The 20,586-nt window shown below is 37.7% G+C and overlaps 1 protein-coding gene across 1 annotated transcript in view; it reads left to right on the top strand.

Moving 5' to 3' along the window:
* The first annotated feature begins 5,368 nt into the window (after nt 1-5,368).
* Nucleotides 5,369-20,586, top strand: part of LOC148068838 (neuropilin-2-like) — a 68,045-nt gene continuing 52,827 nt past the window's right edge. The window contains exons 1-2 of the mRNA XM_087804730.1: nt 5,369-5,928; nt 13,863-14,043. Of these exons, the coding sequence (XP_087660856.1) occupies nt 5,850-5,928; nt 13,863-14,043 (260 nt within the window). The 5' untranslated portion in view covers nt 5,369-5,849. The remainder of the gene's footprint in view (nt 5,929-13,862; nt 14,044-20,586) is intronic.

The following is a 20,586-nucleotide window of genomic DNA, read 5'->3' as shown; positions in this document are numbered from 1 at the left end:
ACTCCAGTTATGACTCATGTCTCTGCTGATTCATCCACAGGTAGAAGAACAGCACTCAGAACCTCGTGAGGCAACGTTTACTTGAGAGCAGAGTGACATAAACAACTCATTAAACCAATTGTTTCCTGGTATCCTAAGAGACCTGGTCAAGCTATCAGGGAGCAGCATGAGTACATTGTCTCAAACAAAATGTTTTCATTGCAGTCAATTAACTATATATATATATATATATATATATATATATACAGAGAGCAATCAACTTCCGAAAAACTTTCATCTGTGGCTTATGAACTCTTTACATATTACTAAAATACTGCTGCTCTTATGAGGAAGCATTGTTTTCTTTCCTGAACATTACTACTAGAAATCAATGCATGACTTTCACACATCTATATCTTTCACCATCCTGCTATTAATTATTTCTTGTTATCATACAGACATTTCATTAAAGAGGCTGACTTGGAGGGGAAAGTAAAGAACCAGGCTGAAAAAAAGTGGAAAAACCTTAAAATAAGGTCCAAGGTATTATAAAAATCACTTATTACATGCTGTGGAATAACTTACTGTTAATACTGTTGTTGACCCCTCGGTTATCACACACAACTAAAGGGATGTCTCGCCTACAGTTGGTACAGAAGTTGGCAGCGAGAATTCTGACCAACTCTAGTAGAAGAACTCACATTTCTCTGATCTGATCCAGCCTTACACCCCAGCTTGGGCTCTGTGGTCTGTGGATCAGAATCTACTGATGGTTCCTTGCACACGGTTTAGGACCAGAGGAGAGAAATCCTTCTTCCAGTTGCTCCTAAGCTTTGGAACGATCTTCCTCTCTCTGAGTCTACTGACTCCATCAAACATCTCAAGACATTTTTATTTGTGCAGGCTTTTCCTTGATTTTTTTTCAATATATTTTATTGAGTATTGTTTCGAATGGTTAAGCACTTTGTGACCCTGTCTGGAAAAATGCTCTATAAATATAAATTACTTACTTACTTACTTTCAAACAAATTGGTTTTTGGGCCTTCGGGTCAGAAGGGTTAACGTTCACTGCCCAATTTTTCTATATCAACTTATTCTTTCTCCTCTTTCCCTTCTCCTGTCTTTTTTCCCTTTTCTCCTCTCCTAACTTCCTTTGCTCTGCTGCTTTTTCTTCATTTCCTCTCCCTCTCTCTCAATGCCATGCACGTTATCCTCTCTTCTTTTTGTGTGTTGCACAAGGATGGTGGGGAGGAGATAACGTTGTTCATTTATTTGCACTATTACCTACCTCCAGTTTTTATTTTTTAATGTGTCTAATTGGCTATTTGCACAACTACACTACTTCCCAGAAAGCTGCTTGTATGTCTCTTTTCATATATAAGTGGATAAACTGATCACCACAGGTGTTTCTCTCAGTAAGAGAGAAATCAAAGAAAATTAGTGGAAGCTGATATTTAGATTGAGTGAAATAACTTATAATAGGAACTTGACACTGAAGAAGGTGCTGACAGTGTGATCTCTAGACACTGGTTGTTTCAAAATGTGTTTGTGTGTGATTTTCATATGTGTGTGTACAGTGTATTGCTCTATCGTGTCTTTGCTAATAGCCGAGTGGACTCCCCACTGACTCCACAGGCTGTACTGTGATAACCAACACTTAGCAGTTCACCCACTCAGCACTGATCAAGCTGGACCTTGAACACGCTGTGAATTCAGTTTGTGCAATAGGAATGTAAATATAACTCATGTGTCAAGAAACACATGCTTATTAAACTGACGCAATACACACACATTTTCTTACATTTTCATTTGAGTGGGTGAGTTAATGTGCCTTCCATGGTGCAAGTTTGAATCTCAGCAAAGCTGTGTGTCTACATCTGTATGCTCTAAAATGTGCGGTGCTGAGCTCTGCTGTCTTTGTAAATGAGGATGTCATTGCTGCCTGTGCTTGCTGTTGACACAATAATTAACTGCAGCTACCCACTAGACCTGTTCAGTAATATAGCCTATTGATAGGGCTGCAGGCATGTGTGTCTATGTTGAAGCATTTGCATCGTTGAACGTCACCACACCACTGGGGTTGATATCCCAGCCTTATTTCAGATTAGTATTATTATCCCATATGTCATGTGTGGATAACAGCCAATGTACATCTGTTTCATCACATGTATTTATGCTTGCTGAATGGCAGAGAATGTATTAGCGTTCAGAAAATATAGTTAATATAATATAAATTTGAATTATGAATAATATAAATAGTTTAATATTTTAATAATACATATTGTTTAGGCCTTTGGCGTTTTTAAGTGGTTCTTTTTGGACGATAAAATGTTTTTCACTCCAAAAATAAACAGATTAGTTTGAAAAAATAACAATCCATAGTCGCATGAGGGTGAGTAGAAAATGAGTAAAATTTGAAGTTTGAGTGTACTTTAAGATTTGAACAAATGTAGAGAAGGAGAACTCTTACCAACAGAGTAAGAAAATGTTAATGGAAATTAAAGCGAAAAGAAAAATTGCCTCACATGTTTACTTTTTTTTGCTTTCCATTAGGCAAGACCAGTTGAGGAAATATTATGTAATTTGTTTTCCTAGGCATAGATTGTTTTGAAACAGAATAATATTCCTCTATTTCTACTTACTATGGAGTTAAAATTATCCATATGTGCCTGATGGCACACATCAAGAACGCCAAAATCCAATTTTCCTAATCAATAATGTAAAAATCAGGGAAAAAAAGATACTTGTGGACACATACTTCTTTACTTAGGCCTGTACTGGGCCTCCCTCTCTACTGCTTGCCAGGTAGTGTCATTCTCCTTCAGTTCTGCCTCCATGTCTTGCCTGCCGCTTCTTCCATTTTTACATGCGGGTTCCATTTCAGGGCCTATTTAAAAAAAATGTTGCTTCAATTGAAAGAGATAACTTCAATCAAAAAGATTATTTGTGATTCTGGGTCCTGATTTCCTGAGGGTGTGTCCAATCCAGCCCCACTTCCTCTTTCGGATCTGATGGTCGACTGGCTCCTGTCCTGCTTTCTGGCACAGCTATTCATTGCTGATCTTCTCATGCCATCTGATGTTGAAGATATGCCTGAGGCAGTCGTTGAGGAACATCTGGATCTTCTGCAGTGTTGCTTTAGTCGTTAGCCCCGTCTCGGCTCCGTACAGCAACACAGACTTGTTTGAGTTGAAGATCCGCAGCTTAGTGGCCATGCTGATATGCTTTGAAGTCCAGATTTTGTTTTTTGCCAGTCCTTGACTTGACGTATTGATCCGTGCCTCCCCTTTCTGTGTTGGTACTTCACCGGCTTGTCTGTCAGTTTGCGAGCTTCTTCTTGACGCTGTACAGCTCTCTCAGGTTTCCCTGTCCTGCAGCGTCCTCAGTGTGTTGTCCAGGTTGTTGATGTGAGCGCAGGAGGGCTGAATGCTTTGCTGATGCATATGTGGTTTATCTGGTTTTCTGTGACTTGGAAGCTCGTTGTGGAAGCACAGGTCTGCGAACATCTTACCATTCTCATTCATCTGTCCCAGTCTGTGCGTGCCCATTAATTCTGTGTATCCAGTGTTGTGAGCTCCAATCTTGACGTTGAAGTACCCCATGAGTTCTGTTAAGTCTTTCTTCCCAGATTTGTCAAGGACTGCTTGTAGTTGTAGGTAGAAGTCGTCCTTCTTCTCGTCATAAGTGTGGTTGGTGGGGGCTTAACACCATATGACGTTCAGCTTCATCTTAATTTTCTTGGTAAAGAACTTTGCTGTGATGATTCGGGAGCTGACAAGTTCTCCACCGATGAGAGTGTGTTGTGCCTCTGGGGACAGCATCAGGCCCTATTAAATTGTATTTACAGTGTCAAATGATAACAGGGTTATCTTAAATCTTTAAAGCTTAAATAACGCTTAAATGCAACAAGCAACAATTAATGTATTACTAGTTATTGCACTTAAGAAAAAGATTTCTAATATTGTAAAATAAAATGTAAAATACAAACCATTTTCTTTGTAGTCATATTCTTTCTTCCCTTTGTTCTTGTTTTTCAAATGTTCCTATAATTGCAGTTGTTTTTATTTAGTGGGTCAATTGGACTCATTGACTGTTCAGCTTCAGATGAGATGCAAGCATCTGCTTGCTTTTTTTATTTCGCACATCCCTGAATGGGCTCAGGCCACTGAAAAGTACACGGGGCAAATAGAAGGGTGACAGGTTACTGGTCCACACTTGACCTAGGCTCCCAACATACACAATCAGACTGTCTTGGAAAGAGAACGTAAGTAAGTAAGTATAGGTTATTTGTAAAGAGCCTTTCTAGACCAGGGTCACAAAGCACTATAACAAATTAAAAACAATATACAGCTAAAATACATCCCAGAAAATCAGGGAAAATCCACCACAAATAAGAATGTTTTAAGATGTTTCTTGAAGGAGTCAGTAGACTCCATCAAACGCAGAGGAAGAGAAACATCTTATGACGTTTCTATTTATTCAGGCTTTTCCTTGATTTTCTGGAACTCCTGTTGTGTTATCAGTTTTATCTTGACCTTTAAAGTATATACTTTATTGAATATTGTTTTGATTGTTTAAGCGCTTTGTGACCCTGGTCTAGAAACAGCGCTATACAAATAAGAATTACTTACTTACTTACTTACTTCTGTGTCATTAGTGTGATACTGTACATCTGTGCCTTTGTGTGTGTTGCTTCCGAGGAACCAGCACAAGTAGCAACATTAGATTTGGTTTAATACTGCAAATGTTGCATTGTTTAAATAGAATATTGCATCTTTCTGCAAAAACATGTGTCACACATGTCCCGTGTAACGTGTCATTGTGCGCTTATATATGTTCTTATTTTGAATAGTTCTATTTAATTCAAATCTCAACTTGTCAGCTGATATAAATACTTGTGACAAATTGACCAGCTTGAAAGTGTTGAATTCGTTTTTTTTCTGATGAATATCGGTAATTTATACATTTAAATATATAGTTAAGATCACTGTTTTTTTCGCATTTGTGCCAAGATGTGCAAGACTGAATCGCTCTAATTTGTTATTGCGACACCATGTGGATGCTACAGGGAGTGCTATTATAGGTTATTATGAATCAGTTTTGTGTATGTTTTTTTTTTCTTTCTCTCGGGGAAGAAAGTACCAGGTTGGAATGGTGAAGGAAACAAACGATGAAGAAGTAAATGTTTGGTGCTGTGGAGGCGGGCCGAGGTGCTACTTTAAGCTGACACACGTGCGAGGCAAAGGAGTGAGTGAGTGGTCTTGCTCCTTGTCACAAACCCGGCGGAGGTCCGAGAGGAAGGAGAGTACTGCTGAACCAACCAGAGGGAGTGTGTGAGAGTGTGAGAGAGGGAGAAAGAGAGGAGGAGGTGGGGAGACGAGTGGAAACGTGGACCCCGACTCAGTAGGAGGAGAGCGCAGCACATCCACACGTTGACTTTGACGCACGCGAGCTCAACTCCCAAGGCTGAGAGGACCTTTGTAACGAGGATCTTTGGAATATTATTGATGTTTTTTTTAATATATTTAAGGAAGCCACACATCACTCAAGACGAAAAGATGTTGCAATTGTTTGATTCAACTTTTGATGTACATCTTTGACTCTAGACGCGCACTGACTTGACTACTACGCCAACTGCTGGATTTACTGAAAATATTCCCTCTATCTAAATTCATTTTTAGAGGAGGGAACGGATCAATAACAAGTGCACAGTAGTTGCCAACTACACGGACACGACTGCCCACGGATTTTGAACCAAAATAGCGTACCGTTTGAATGAAGAAAAAACTTCGGAGGAAATATTTATTTTTGAATAGACAAATACACCGAAGAGGAGCAGGAGAGTCTGATCTACAGCAGACACGGAGAAGATGCATCTACTATCACCATGGCTTTATCGATGTTTACTGCTCTTTATTTTACCATCTCGCCTCAAAGCAGAGGAAGGAGGTAAGTCCGACACTTTCTGAAGTTACTTGGTGCCAAAGTGACGTTTTTACACAGTTGGAAACTTCTCGCTTTTCCGATGACGCACACAAATAGTCGCTTTATCAATTCTCTCTAAGAGTTTCATATCTCGATTTAGTTTTGAATGTTTCAAACCTGGTATTTATATATTATATATTAAGTACAGTAAAACAGTTAATTTGTTGTTTTTGAAATATAGTTTGAATTGGGAAAAATAGCTCTCCTAAAAGCTAAATGTGCGAATAACCTATTAATATCTATGGAACTGGAGACGTAAAAATGACACAAATGAATAACTAACTGTTAGATTGTTTGTATAAACGCCATTTATTAATATCTCAACCGTAACTCATCTTCTCGGGATGTCCGCAACTCCGCTTCCACAGAGGATGCGAGCGGTTCTCCCGGTGCTCGCCTTTCAAAAGTGGATTTCCGTTATGAGAATAAACAATTTACTGTCTCATACTTGCTTTTTAGTGCATCAAAGCCCGAAAAGGCATATGTCCAAGGTATTGATTCAGAACGTATTAAGACTTTTTATTTACAAATCTGATATCACATGTATATTAAAATTGACAGTAAAAGGAAAATGCTTTTTTCATGATCAAAATTAGATAAATCATTTAAATGTTGTTTTTTCCTGTTAATTCGTTTACAACGTAATTGGCTTCGCTAAGGAAGTTTTCCAGATCCCATGACCTTATTGAGTGGTCAATTCTGAGAAAATCTGTTTCCGAACAGCAAATCTCTCCACAAAACTTAGTTACTTCTATCGTGATGTATAAGTTAAACTATAACAGCTATATTGTGAACCGGGCATTGAGATGGAGTTGTGTTCTGTGGGCCACAATAATTCTGTACCTATTTAAGTAAGTAGGTAATGGTTATAACTGCACACTTTAACACTTACTTGAGTTTTACTGTATAAACAAAATTCATTCAAATCATTTAAATGTAACATTTTGTGACATTTTAATAATGTTTAATGCATTTTGTTCTCCTGAAAACGTTCATTGCAAAGTTACTAGGAAAATATCTGGAGCGATCCATAACCAGGCAACCTATAGTCACCCTTAAATTTAAATAACAGATCAAGAAAGTAGTTTTTAAAAGCCATGTTTTACATGTATGAGGCGTAATCAGAGAGAACTTAGACGGCCTTTATTTAGCAAACTACTTTCTGTTATTCACTGGTCTTGTATGTGTTACTTGAATTAAATCCAAAAGCTCAAAAGGAGTATGATCACGGCATGATTCACCTTTCTGTCTTCCTTTTTTTCCTCTTACTAAATTTTCAATAATAGGATCCAAGTAAAAGTCTAGTTTAAATGTGATATCAGCAGCAAGATGCTTCTACTAAGATACAAACCATTTTACATCATAAGCGGGAATTCAGCTAGGCACTCTGTTGGTAATTTTTGGCACTTACACCTAGAAAGGGGGTGAAGCAGAGTCCGGTAGTGGAGGATACAGGTAGTCACAGGGGAAGCTGTGAGAAGATGGAGCAAACGAAATGGAAGAATGATTTTTTTTTTTTTTTAGCTTCGCAGTTTGATCCTCTTTCTTCAGTCTGTTTGATCGCAGCTGTGCCTGGAAGCGAGATAAACGGACATAATTGGCCACTCAAGACTGGCTGTCTACCTCAATGGAGGCTCTGCTGCCATGTGCTTGATTATGAAACTGTTTAAGGCGACACAGAGGTGGGCAGGTAGGCCCACAGGTGTCGATGAAGAAAGGGGTTCCTGAAGCAGCATCTTCATCTCAGCTAGTCTAATGCAGTGTTGGTTTGAGCCAAGGCAATTTGGAGATTCGTTTGACTGCTTTTTAATACAAATAAATATATAGAACCAACATAAAAATGAGTGAATAAATTATGACGCTTCTTAATTGAAGGGGCTGGTTGAGGGATTAAAACAGAGAGAAAAGTTGAACAAACATATTAAAGATGAAACAATCATGCAATTAAAAAAAAAAATAGAAGAAAAGAAAGGACCGAAGAGAGTGAGAGATATTATAAGAAAGCATTTGTGAATTAGGGGGGAAGGCAGTGGAGTAGATTTTAGCAGAAACCTAAGACAAAGCAAATACCTTTTAAAACAGGAGCTTCTGGCTGCTTTTCAGCGGACAATTTTCCACTGCCACAAAGCAGTGCAGAATGATTAAAGAATGACATCACAGCAAAAATGCTATGACACAATTTGTTCATTCAGGGTCACATTTTTATTAGAGAAATAAACATGTTTTTATTGTTAAATCTCAAACTAAGACTGCAGTTTCCATTCTTAAACTATAAAAAAGAAGGCATTTTAAGAATATTATCCAGGGTCTTACAGTATCTAAAACAGGGTACAACCACAGGTTACCCCGACATCAACAACCTGGTTTGAAGTGAGCAAATAACCATCAGAATGTTTCCTGACTTCAAACTCCCTCTCTTGTTTGTGAGAAAGAAGACGATTAATGTTCATACAGCAAAACTGTTAGTATTCCAGTATTGTTATTGGCTTTTACTAATGACCACAGGCAATTACAGGAAGTGTGCAATGGTGTGTTTCTACAGATGCCAAATCCTAAATAAAAGGGTAATGTGATGCATTGATGCAGGTGTGGATGTGTGCTCTTCATGTCCTTAGCAGTCCCCCGATAATTTGGAATAGCCGTGCTGGGCCACAGGTTGTTTTCTTATTTCTCACGCCGTTCACGCTGAATCATCTTGTTGTTTTTCCTCTTTCATGGCACTTCACCTCTCCTATAATAGCACACGCGTATTCTTTCTTATCCATCTCTTTACTGTTCCTGCCATCCACTGTTTAAGTTTTCATCTGGTTTTGTATATTACTCATTCAAAACCTGCAGAAATACGAAACCTAATCTGAGCTTGCATTTTGCTGAATCTGCTGACTTTTCTCTTTTTAGATGATGAGAGACAGATGTTTTGGCACTGGTTTGCACCTCTTTCCATTCTGTTCTGCTCCTGCTGTCTTTTCTATTTTTATTTTAGGACAACGTAGACGCGTTTTTGTGACTAAAACGTAGGGGAAAAATACAACACCGATATTTGGACTGTTTGTGTTTCGTGACATTGTAAGCTAGAATGAAGTCATATAAATATGCCAGACCAGAGATGATAATAATCAAATGATCATTAAAAATGTAAAAACTGCAGTGTTCAGATTCCACCAGGGTTATAGATTACATGCTTCACAAAATTGAATCCAGCAAAATGATAAGAGGGGGAAGGGAAATAATAAATGTCGCATACGGTACTGTGCTCAGAGTTGGGGTTTCATTTTCACATGAGAGAAATCCCTAAATAAAAAGAATGATAGGGTGACCGGGTTAGGGTTAGGTGAGGGTGGGGAGGTTAAAGGTTAAAATTGATTTGACAATGATTTGGGGTTTAAGCACATCATCAAGGTATTGAAAAAACTTAACCATATGATCGTTTACAATGATGCAGTTTGAATTATATTTGACTTAAGATATGAATAAATCAACTCTCTGTGTGTTTTTGTCATAATTGCTAGGCAAGGCAAAAACATCCAAAGATTAGAAGGGCTGGCATCTTGCATATATGCAGAGTCAAGGCTCTTGAACAGTCATACTGCCTTCCATAAATGCACCATTTAAGGAATTGAGGTCTGTAGCTAATATGGATGGATTAAAAAAAAATGTAAATATATATTTATTTTTATTTATATTATTCTTTTTCTGTGTTTTTAGTGTGTTTTATTGTAGAAAGTCTATGAAAAAAGTCTTTTTTTTTCTCTGTGAGTTCATCTGTCTTCTGTTTGTGTGTTGAGGGAAAAGTTGCTGAATAGGTGTTATCAGGATGCAATACCAAACGTGGCAGAGACCCATAAATAATGCAGTGGCCTGTCTTATAATCCCTGCTTGGCTGCTTAGCACCATTTATTGCTGCTTATCCTGCTGCTGTATGTCTATGTGTGTATGTGGTCTGAATCCAGTGATGAATATACAGAGGGGGGAAAGAAGTGCATTATGTTGTGAAGCTGCGGATCAGTTCTCACATGGTGCTGTGGTGTAATACTGTAATGTTGAAGCAAATGGCCATGATGAACATCTACTGTGAGCTGAAATTGGAATTAGAATGAGAGCAAAATTCACATTTTTGAATCATATACATTAAAGTAATAGTTCATCCAAAATTCTAATTACACTAATTAGACTAAATTACTTTTTACTCACTATCGGGTCGACTAATGGTTGGGATTACTTTCGGAGTAACCTTTTCTTTTTAGAATTAGCAAAAAGTAAATCCATTTTAATGGAGCAGCCGGCTTTCAATTGTCGCCGTCTTTATATTCGTCCAAAAAAACAACAAAAAAACCTTAAAAGCATCCATACCTTGCGATATTGTTGTAAATAACTTTCCTTTTTATTTTATTTGTTTTTATCAGAAACTCCCAGTCTCTCAGCTCTAGCTACAGATGCATCCTCATTGAAACACGTTGCAAGATTTACTCTGGGATCTTCACCTAAAGGAAATATAGACTGATTTTAGATTTTTTAGGAACAATTTCTCATGTTGAGGATTCAATACTAGAGGGAGGTAATAGACGAGCTGTATGGAGGTATTTAAATAATTTTGTCATTTTGGATACGTTACATTATAAACCCTATTAGATATAAACCCAACCCTGAGTCAATATGAGGGTGAGTAGAAAATTAGTGAAATTTGAATTTTGGGTGAACTATATCTTAAAGCATTATTAGGAATATAAGATCTACAAACAAAACAAACAATCATTTTATGCTATTTCCCCCATTTATGCTATTCTAAGAAAACAGAGTTTATATTTACTAAGTAGGTTTATCTCGCCAACATGTTGCACTACTGAAGAAACCGAGAAACAAGCCTGGAGTGATCCAACACTTTAAAAGCCTCTGTTGCACATCTTTCGTTTCCCTCATCCCACATTCTTTGTCCAACATGTCCCCTGTCTCTCATTGCCCTAACTCTTTTTCTCACAAGCTGTCTTGATTTAGCATCTTCCTTTCTATTCACACATAATGAGAAGCTGAGCATCAATGACCTTAACCTTTTCATCTGGGCTTTCAAGCTATTTTCTATATGAAATATGAAAATGTGCTGTTTTAGATCTTTAATTGTCATGGCTTGTCCATAACAAACACCATGTTTGAACATAGGGAAGCTATAGGGAAGTCTACGTATCATCTGACTGGAGGCGGTATGTTCTGGACTCCCGGGTGAAGAGAGGGGCAGAACTGTCAACTGATCACCATCTGGTTGTGAGCTGGCCCCGATGGCAGCCTCTGGAACGACCAGATAAATCCAAACGTGTAGTGTGGGTGAACTGGGAACGTCTGGAAAACGAAATTGTCAGATAAGTTTTCAGCTCACACATCCAAGAAGCTTTTGCCGACATCCCTTTGGAGGTTTGGGACATCGAACATGAGTGGTCGGTGTTAAAAGCCGCCATGGCTGAAGCTTCAGTTGCAAGCTGTGGTGGAAGCTGTCCGAATGAAGAAGGAGTCTTATTAAGACCCAGTGTCTTGCCAGAAGCAGTTGCTGCTTTGGTTTTTGCAAAGGCTAAACAGAGGGTGTGGTAAGAGTTTGGAGAATCCATGGAAGAAGACTTTCGTTCAGCACCGAGGCGCTTCTGGAAAACGGTCAAGCACCTCAGAAGAGGGAAGCAGCAGAGTTTTCAAGCTGTTTACAGTAAGGTTGGATTGTTGCTGACTTCAACTGAGGATGTTGTTGGCCTGCCAGTCTAGATGTGCTTTGTGGACTTGGAGAAGGCGTACGACCAAGTGCCCAAGGCGAAGTTGTAGGAGCTGCTTCGGGAGTATGGAGTGAGAGGCTCTCTACTGAGGGCCTTCCAATCACTGTATTCCCTCAGCGGGAGTTGTGTGCGGATTCTTGGATGCAGTTTGGATATATTCCCTGTGAAAGTTGGTCTCCATCAGGGATGTGCTTTGTCTCCAATCCTGTTTCTGGTTTTCATGGACAGGATTTCGAGGAGCAGCTCTGCCGATCGCTGCTTTTTGTGGATGATTTGGTTCTTGTGGCTTCATCACACTGTGACCTTCAGCTCTCGCTGGATCGGTTTGCATCTGAATGTGAAGCGGCTGGGATGAGGATCAGCACCTCTAAATCTGAGGCCATGGTTGTCAGCAGGACAAAGATGGATTGTTCTCTCTGGGTTGAGATGGAGCCCTTGCCTCAAGTGGAGAAGTTTAAGTTTCTTGGGGTCTTTTTCTCGTGTAAGGGTTTTCGGCAAATCTCACTATTTACCGATCATCTATGTGCATCTATGTGCATCTATGTGCATCTCTGACACTGTCTAACTGTCTAATGTTATACAAAAAAAAGGTTACAAAAAAATAAGAAAAAAAAGCAAAGATTGCTGATATTTGGCAATATTTCTCATTTATATGTGAACATCTCTGATTTTCACTTATATATAAATGTTTTGGAGCTACAGCTAGCAGTGTTGTGTGCTAAAATCAGGGTTTGGCTGATGGTGCTGTGAGATTCCTGAGTGGTTAAACACAAATCCAGGTGGTGCTGAGATGAAATACTTCTGTCTTAGTTACATGGGCCATGAAACTCTACTCCCCTATGACTTTATGTCACCAGGGAGACTGGAAACAGATAGGAGACGGCCAAGAAAACTTTGTTCACAACATGTGATGGAGCTGATCACACCTTATGAGATAGTTGCCATATTAAGATTCCAGCGTTTAATCACAGCAACAGGACCAAATATCTGTAACACTTGATGTGAATTTATTTTGAAGCCCCGTGACCAGAAAAGTTTTTAATGTCATGCCTCACATGTGTTGAAGTTTGCATGAAACTTGCTCAGAGAGTTAGTTTACAGTAGCTGTCCTATTAATAGCACTCGAATATGTTGTATTTTGCTGAGTTGTTTTAACTGGCCTGTGCCCCTTCTCAGCAGGCCAGCAATAAATAACACAACACAGCTTAAGACTTTAACCATGTGGTTACTTGACAGGTAGATTCACACATTCTTACATTAATCCTCTACAGTATTAGTTTGTGCTCTTATGTTTGGTTGTTCAGTTTAAAAGGGTATCTTGATGAGCAGCTCTAGTGAAAGTAAATGAACAAAACCATCCTGTTTGTTGTTAAGAAGGAGTCTTAACAATCCTTGTATTGCTGAAGATTGCTCCTCTTATTGGTGAGCTTTCAGTGGGAAAGAAAAAGAACAACTTAACAAAAGCAGTTTGGATGTTCAACAAGAACTTCAACATATACCTTCCACTTCCTGGACAAAGGGGAAGTTCAGTTAACGCACATATTCCACACAGTCAATCAATTGTTGGACAATGGCTGCCATGGAACTGAAACAGTGGTTCTGTGTGCAGCGGACATGTTATAGTCTACGGTGCCACACATAAATACGAGTTAGCCGTCTGTGTCATAGTCCATCTGCAGCCTTCAATGATCAGCATTGTTGATGACACATATATACAGACATTTGACTGCTGAAGAGTGGATCCGCTTGCTGGCATTAACTTCATCACAATATGGGTGAGTGTAGCACTGTGCGTACAGAACAGTCATTGTGAACGGTGACGCTGCACTGACCTTTGACCTCCTGACACACACTTCTTTATAAGTCACTTTCTGTTACTTTAAACAGCACTTTTATCTTCGCTTGCTCGAAAATAATTAAATAAAGTTATCTATTTAAATAAGCTGTAGTTGTGTCTTTGTTAGTTGGAACTATTTATGTTGGATGTTTATGGATCACATTTATTAATTAAATGTTTTAAAAGTCCCATTAAAAGTTGTTATTTTAAATAGGATAATGGATTACCAGCAAAATACTGTTTAGACAAAGAATTCATAAAGTTTACATATCTTTGTATCTTAATATTATTTTTTTGTGTGTTACATGCAGCGCCTGAGCCATGTGGTGGAATTTTGGATGCCACTCACGCCGGATACATTACGACACCTGGCTACCCACTCGAGTATCCACCTCACCAGAACTGTCGCTGGGTCATCACAGCACCAGAACCCTCACAACGCATCGTCCTCAATTTCAACCCACACTTTGAAATCGAAAAACTGGACTGCAGGTAGACTAGAAGAATCTATTGGTTAGAGTTTAAAAAAAAACAGTATTTTCAGTATCAGCGTATATCTGTTTGTGTATGTTCACTCAAATGTTTCTCCATCTGTTTCCTTGGCGCTTGCTTGCCTATGATGATCACAGTGAGACCTTCTGCCTTCCCTCATCGATAATTATTAAACTTTACTTACAACACGTTTACTCTTCCAGGATACTTTCACACTCAAACAGATGACACGGTGTGTGGGCTGTCTGGATTTTTGGCGACTTGTGGGTTTGTGCAGCAGAGATTGATCATGTTGGTAGTGTGAATGCATTACAGAGGTACAGATAAAAGAGACAGAAGGCTGAACAAGCATGCTGGGATGTAATGGAATCAATGCTGGTACAGAGCTATGAGACCAATTTGAGAACATGCAGAGATGAATACCTTTTACAGTGTGTTGTGAATGTCAGCTAATGTGATGTTTAAAACAGTTTACTGAACAACACATTACTTAACACTTAATAATGGCATCACAAATACACCTTTCTTTATGGATTTGAACATCCTGATTGTAATATTATGTCAGGTTTAATATAATTTTAATTCAAAGACAGTGATAACACTTCACTAAAACTCTTGTTATAAATTGACACTTAAGATTATTAACAGTCACAACATCTTCTGTAAATCCTTATTAATGCATTAGTATGTCTTATTAACTTCTTCATGATGCATTGTGCTCAAGACCTTCATAGAAAATGAAATGCTTTAGAAAACTATTATTTTACCTGCGATTTTTTCTTTTCTTTTTCCTTGGCTAAGAAAATTCATTTGGAATTCTCATTTGCTCATTTCATACAGGGCATATGGCTCTTACTTATAAAGTTCTTTCTATGCTGATTCAGCACCAAAGGCCTTTCTACTCACAGACTGATGTCAGAAGGCTGTGATGAAGAGTACCAGCTCAACCATCATGTCTGTTTAACTCAGGGTCACAACAACATACGTCCAGAGAATGAACCAGAAACCTCGTATTCACCACCATCTGCTCTTGAAATAGAGATGCTGAGAAATGCAAGTGTCATGCTAGTGACACATCAAGCCTAATAGGTTGTTATTTACAAGGTTCCTTAAATATGGAGCTATTTAAGTCTGTAGCCACCCATCACCAAAAGTATGTGTGTCTGGATATGTGTTTGTATGTATGTGTGTGTTCGTGAGTGGAAGGGAAGATTGAAACTGATCTGTTGGGTCAGGGGGCACAGGGGCCAAGGCAAGGGAGCAGAGGGTGTGAGTGTTTTTGGACGACAGACATACGTAACCTTATAATTGACAGGAACAAACTTAATTTAAATCAGACACACAGTAGAGTCACTGAGTCTCTTTTAGGTTTAAAGAAAAAAGCTGCCTTTAATGTTTTACTTCATTGAGATCTGTGTTGTTCCAGACACACTTAAAAAAGCAGATCTCTATGCATATGTTGTTACAGATGCGTATAGTTTTATCTGATAATTGTTCCTAACCTTAACTTTGAATCTCTGCCTTTTTTGAAAGAGCATAAACTATATAAAAAAAAAACTCCATTGTTCGAGCTGTGTTCTGTCAGTATATTTTGGGACTTAGTGTGCTCTGCCAGTTCTGATGTGAAGGGAGAGCTACGTATCACTGTAATTATAAGAATGTATTTGAATACATGTTTGTATATATCAGTAAAAAAAAACCTTTTAAAGAATTACAAAATGACAACACCAAAGTAAGGCACCGAATAAGGCCATATTAATAAAATTAATAAGATTTGTCAGAATAATTGTACTATTTCTATGTTTTTTTAATTTTTTATTAATATTCTCTGTGATATTATAGCGTTAAAACATAGATAGTTAATGCTTCTGTTTCAGTACGTCATATCCACCTGAAGTGCGTCTATATTCCGTAATAATAGAGCGAACAACTTATAAACCACAGCTGGACTTTTTACAAAAGTGCCCGGAGAATGAATTCAACGCTCGGAAGGTGAAGCATGTGAGTTATTTTATTATAATCATTCCTCGTTGTGCACTTTATCGTTCGATTTTCTTGGTAATCCATGTTCTGCTTCACCTTTTATACACACGTAACTGCCTATTTGAAACCTAAATAATAATCAAAGGAAATAAGAACTGTTTTTTTTTTTAATGTCAAGCCTATTGGATCCTTATAGTGAGACGTATGAAAAAACTTTACAAAAAATTTTACTTTGTCCCCCAAGAATTCATAAAATTCCCGGATGATGATTCTCGGGCTTTTGCTACTGACTGGGATAACTTCACATTGCTCCAAGCACTTCTGTGTGAAGGGTCATGGTTCAAAAAATTGTGACAAATCAATCTCAAAACATTCCATGTTTTATTGTGTAGAAATAAATATATATAACAACATTTTTTCATATTGTTTCTATGTCTGTACTATGAGTGTTGTTTGCATGTTGTCTTGTCACAAGTACATCTGAAATTATACAATATATAAGTTTAACACAACTCAGAAGACTCTTTTGCATAGTGGTTTGTGAATTTGAATACAAACCAACCACCATCACAAAAACACATTGACTGTGGGTTATTTGTATCCTGATTAACATTTTCCTTAGATTCTTTGGCAACAGAAAGGAACCATAACACCTAAGAAGTGAACAAACACAAGTTGTGAAAATGAAAAGCACATGAACGGAACGTTTAAAAGTTAAATGGTAAATTGAGTATATAAATCTCGCCCAAAAAGAGCCCACTGCTTCATCTGCCTTTGTATGTGTTTGCAAATGATCGTCGTCTCCTGAGAGACGATTCAAACCACTTAATAAGTGGACAACCTGTTGGAGTTAGAACTTTGCTGGTCCCCAGGATAAAGAGTATTTTGAAGCTCTTCCTGTTGCATGTCCTGGTCGTCTGTGAAGGAGAAATAATGAAACGTTAAAAGGATCACTCTTCAATGAAGCCACTTTTTTTTATATATATATATTCTCTGCAGTGTCCTCACACTGATCCTTATATCATCTACTGTGATGAGTAACTGAAGTATTTCCTATGTGTCACATCTCAGGAAAAATAGGACTGATCTAAACTTTCTACATTTGCCAGATCCCCCTTTAGTTAATATTTTTTTTGGCTTCTTTGTTTTCGAATGACATCAATCTGAAAAAAAGGATGAGAAGTTAGTTAAAATAATTCTTTAAATTATGGCTACTATTTTAGATTCATGATAAATGACAAGACTGCGAGGGATGAGAGGAAGAGACGAGGAAGTAAAAGATCCGAAAAAAAAAAATCAGAGTGGAGACATTTGGAAATACGGGGTCCAGACAAAGATTGATTAAATACAAGGAAATCAGAGACAGACAGGGAGTCATGTTGGACAAAGAATAATGAATTTGGAAATTCAGCAGATTCAATGCACCGGAGCATACGCAAACAAATACCTGTCTAAATATAAAATCCTTGATAAAACTAAACAAGCACACAGTATTACTGTATGAGACTTACTTCTTCACAAAGTAATTCAGATCCAATTCCAAATCATTAACTGGAGGAACAAACTTTTATAGTCCGTAAAACTTTTTTCAGTGTTGTAACACAAGTGACCTTAAACATGCAAAAATGTTCCTAGTGATAGCAGTAATATTGCTGCAATAGTGTATTTAAAAGAGACAATATAACAATGATGTGCACAATTAGAACTAATAATAATAAAACAACCTACATGCTTATCTTCCAAGCGTTGAGTTTATTCTTCAGGCTCCACGGCTTTTCAGTCCAGCACTTAGACACACTTCAGGCTGATATGACATATTTAAGCAGAAAAGTTTATTAACTACATTATTAATACGACGATATCATAAAATAACGCGATGATATCAAGCATAAAAGGATACCAAGGAAAATATTTGTATTAAAGTGCTGGAGATTAATTAATGATTAAACAACTTTATTTTGAATGTCTTTTTAAAAAGGAGGCAGCTTCTTTTGTAATCAAGTTGGCTTCCTTTTTGTCAAGTTCTCTCACACTCACTATCAAGTTCTAATGCACATCCAAGCAAGTACTTATACACATACTATTAAGTGCTCATACAAAGTTTGATAGTAGATGTGAGCAAGTTTGATAGAAGGTAGTAGATGTGAGAGAAAAACTGAATTTTGTCTCAAACGGCCCCTCATATAAAAGCACCCCAGCAATCTGTTCACGATAACTGCTATGACAATCACCACAAGCACCTCTTCTTTAACAGTATTAAAAAAAAATCTGCCAGCAAATTAGGAAGTTTTTCAATGTCTAAAGATTGAATTATTTGATTTTAAGTTTTATTTTGTCTGTTTTGAAACATACCTTCAGCCCCCATAACAGATGCAGAGTTTGGGAGTTTGTTTTCCTATTCAAACCAGCCAAAGTGTTAAACCCCATGCAGTGCTTCTGACTTTTACATCTCTATGAAAGAGAAGCTACTCTTGAGAATCCCCATCTTCAGCAGCCACAACCAAGATAGATTAACCAAAGGTTTGTGTGTTATATCATTAGTTAAAACAGATTACTCACACAAAAAACACACATGAATTACATTTAGAGATGCACCAATCCAATCCTGGTATCAGCACGATTCAACCTCTCAAAGTTGGGATCGGATATCTGTGAAAAAGTGATCGGCGCATCTCATCCAGGGAGTTTAATAACTCCATGTTTGTGCTGACGTCATGCGCTGCAGCGACTGCTAACACCATCAGCTCTGTTGTTTTGCTGGATGGAAGTCACAACACAAGATTAAAATAGATTAAAAAGGAGTATCACGCCAATCGCATTGAAATTAATTATCAATTTGATAAATACTGAGTTTGTGTTCAATACTGGTTAAATAGGGTTGAGAATGGTTAGTTCTGTGTATGTGACGTCAGAAGAGACTTCAGCATCAGTTGACTTTAAGGCGATGTTTGGGTCACAAAAATATAAAACGGTTTACTTCTAATGAATTTACCAAAGATTTACTGTATTCAAATATTTTTAAGAGCGTGATGAGCTTCCTTCGCGCACTGAAGTAGAAGTCAAAACTAGAGCGCATGTTTAGCTTCTTTGAAGCTTCTTTGATTCAGAAAATTAGATTTTTTGTTTTTACATAATTTTGTTGTTCTAATATATAATTACATTAGAGTCCGTTTATTTAACATTTATTGGCAAAATGTATTTTGAATCAGGGAAGACTATGTGTGTTTTTATTTGACTCGTTTACAAAAAAAGTATTTTTCCAAACATTTGCGTGTTGCGTTTGCGTTGTTGTTTTTCTAAATAAAACAACGTTAAATTATTCCATTTCCTGTTCAAGAACTTTTTGAAGTTTGTGTTTACTTCATGAGCTTTTTTGTGTTGCAAAGACAGATACTTTTTACATTTGACTTTATTATCTTAACCTTCTCAAAATGCTGGTAAACATTTAGCACTTCATTTGAATACATACCAACTTTGTTATTACATATGTAGTTATTTTTTTGTTTCGTCTTTATAGTTTTAGCTCACAGTAGGGCAAGAAAGTTACTATTTTAACACTGATTGGTATCAGTTGATACTCAAGTAGCAATTTGAACAATGGCACACAAGACTGAACTACAGATAATGATGCTGGTTGTTTTACAAAAGTGAATTAACGTTAATTATCCTGGATCGAGGAAATAAAGGCCTGGAAAAAAAAGAAAAAGTGAGTAGATCGGTCACATATCTTCATCGTCCGCAGCACTAACTCTAGTTTCTATGATCGGTAATGTTTGCATTATCTATGTATGGTAGTATGTATCTGTATAGGGTAGACCCACTAATAATTACATTCATAAATATACTATGAGTTGGACCATAAGGGAAAAAAAACAGCTTTTAAATATCTATTGATGGTTGGTTTACGCACATGTTTGTGTGTCACATGTCCAGGTATAAGAAGTCAAAGCTAGAAATATATTGTGTTCTCTACATGTTAACAAGTGGATTTAAAAGGAGAAGGTGGGCAGGTGTGCAACACTGAGTGGGTCCACGATATGTGTTGGGGAAGAGATGAGGGAGAAAAGATGAAAGCAAACATGAGATGAAACAGGAAGATTCTGTCTACCTCCTCCACATAAACGGATTGTTACAATCCTTAAATGCATCTCTAGATTTAGTCGGTGCATAACCTGCGGGGATGTGTGTGTGCATGTGCTGAGATGAAGCAGTAAAGGCCTTTCTAGTCTCTACCAACAGGAGGGGGCGAGAGGGGCCGGCTACACCTGTCGCCGTCCGTCCTCACAGATGAGGTGGACGACTGAACGCAGTGTCATGTTCTCTCTCTGACTACATCCACTCTGTGTCGGATACATTTGCATTCACTTTTCTAGGTCTGAGTCACGTCCACATACGAACACACAGAGAAACACTCTCAAGAACAGTTTCAAATGACAAACACAACGCAGATCTCAAAACTGATATTGTAGTATTGAGTATTTTTATGCAAGAAACTTTTAATCTGGTAAGTAGGTGTTTGTTCTTTAGTGGTCAGACATTTTCCTGCAACATTATATAAAA

This window comes from Callionymus lyra, chromosome 12 (genome assembly GCF_982586985.1).
Source record: "Callionymus lyra chromosome 12, fCalLyr1.hap1.1, whole genome shotgun sequence".
NCBI lineage: Eukaryota > Metazoa > Chordata > Actinopteri > Syngnathiformes > Callionymidae > Callionymus > Callionymus lyra.
This window is presented reverse-complemented; position numbering and strand designations above follow the sequence as displayed.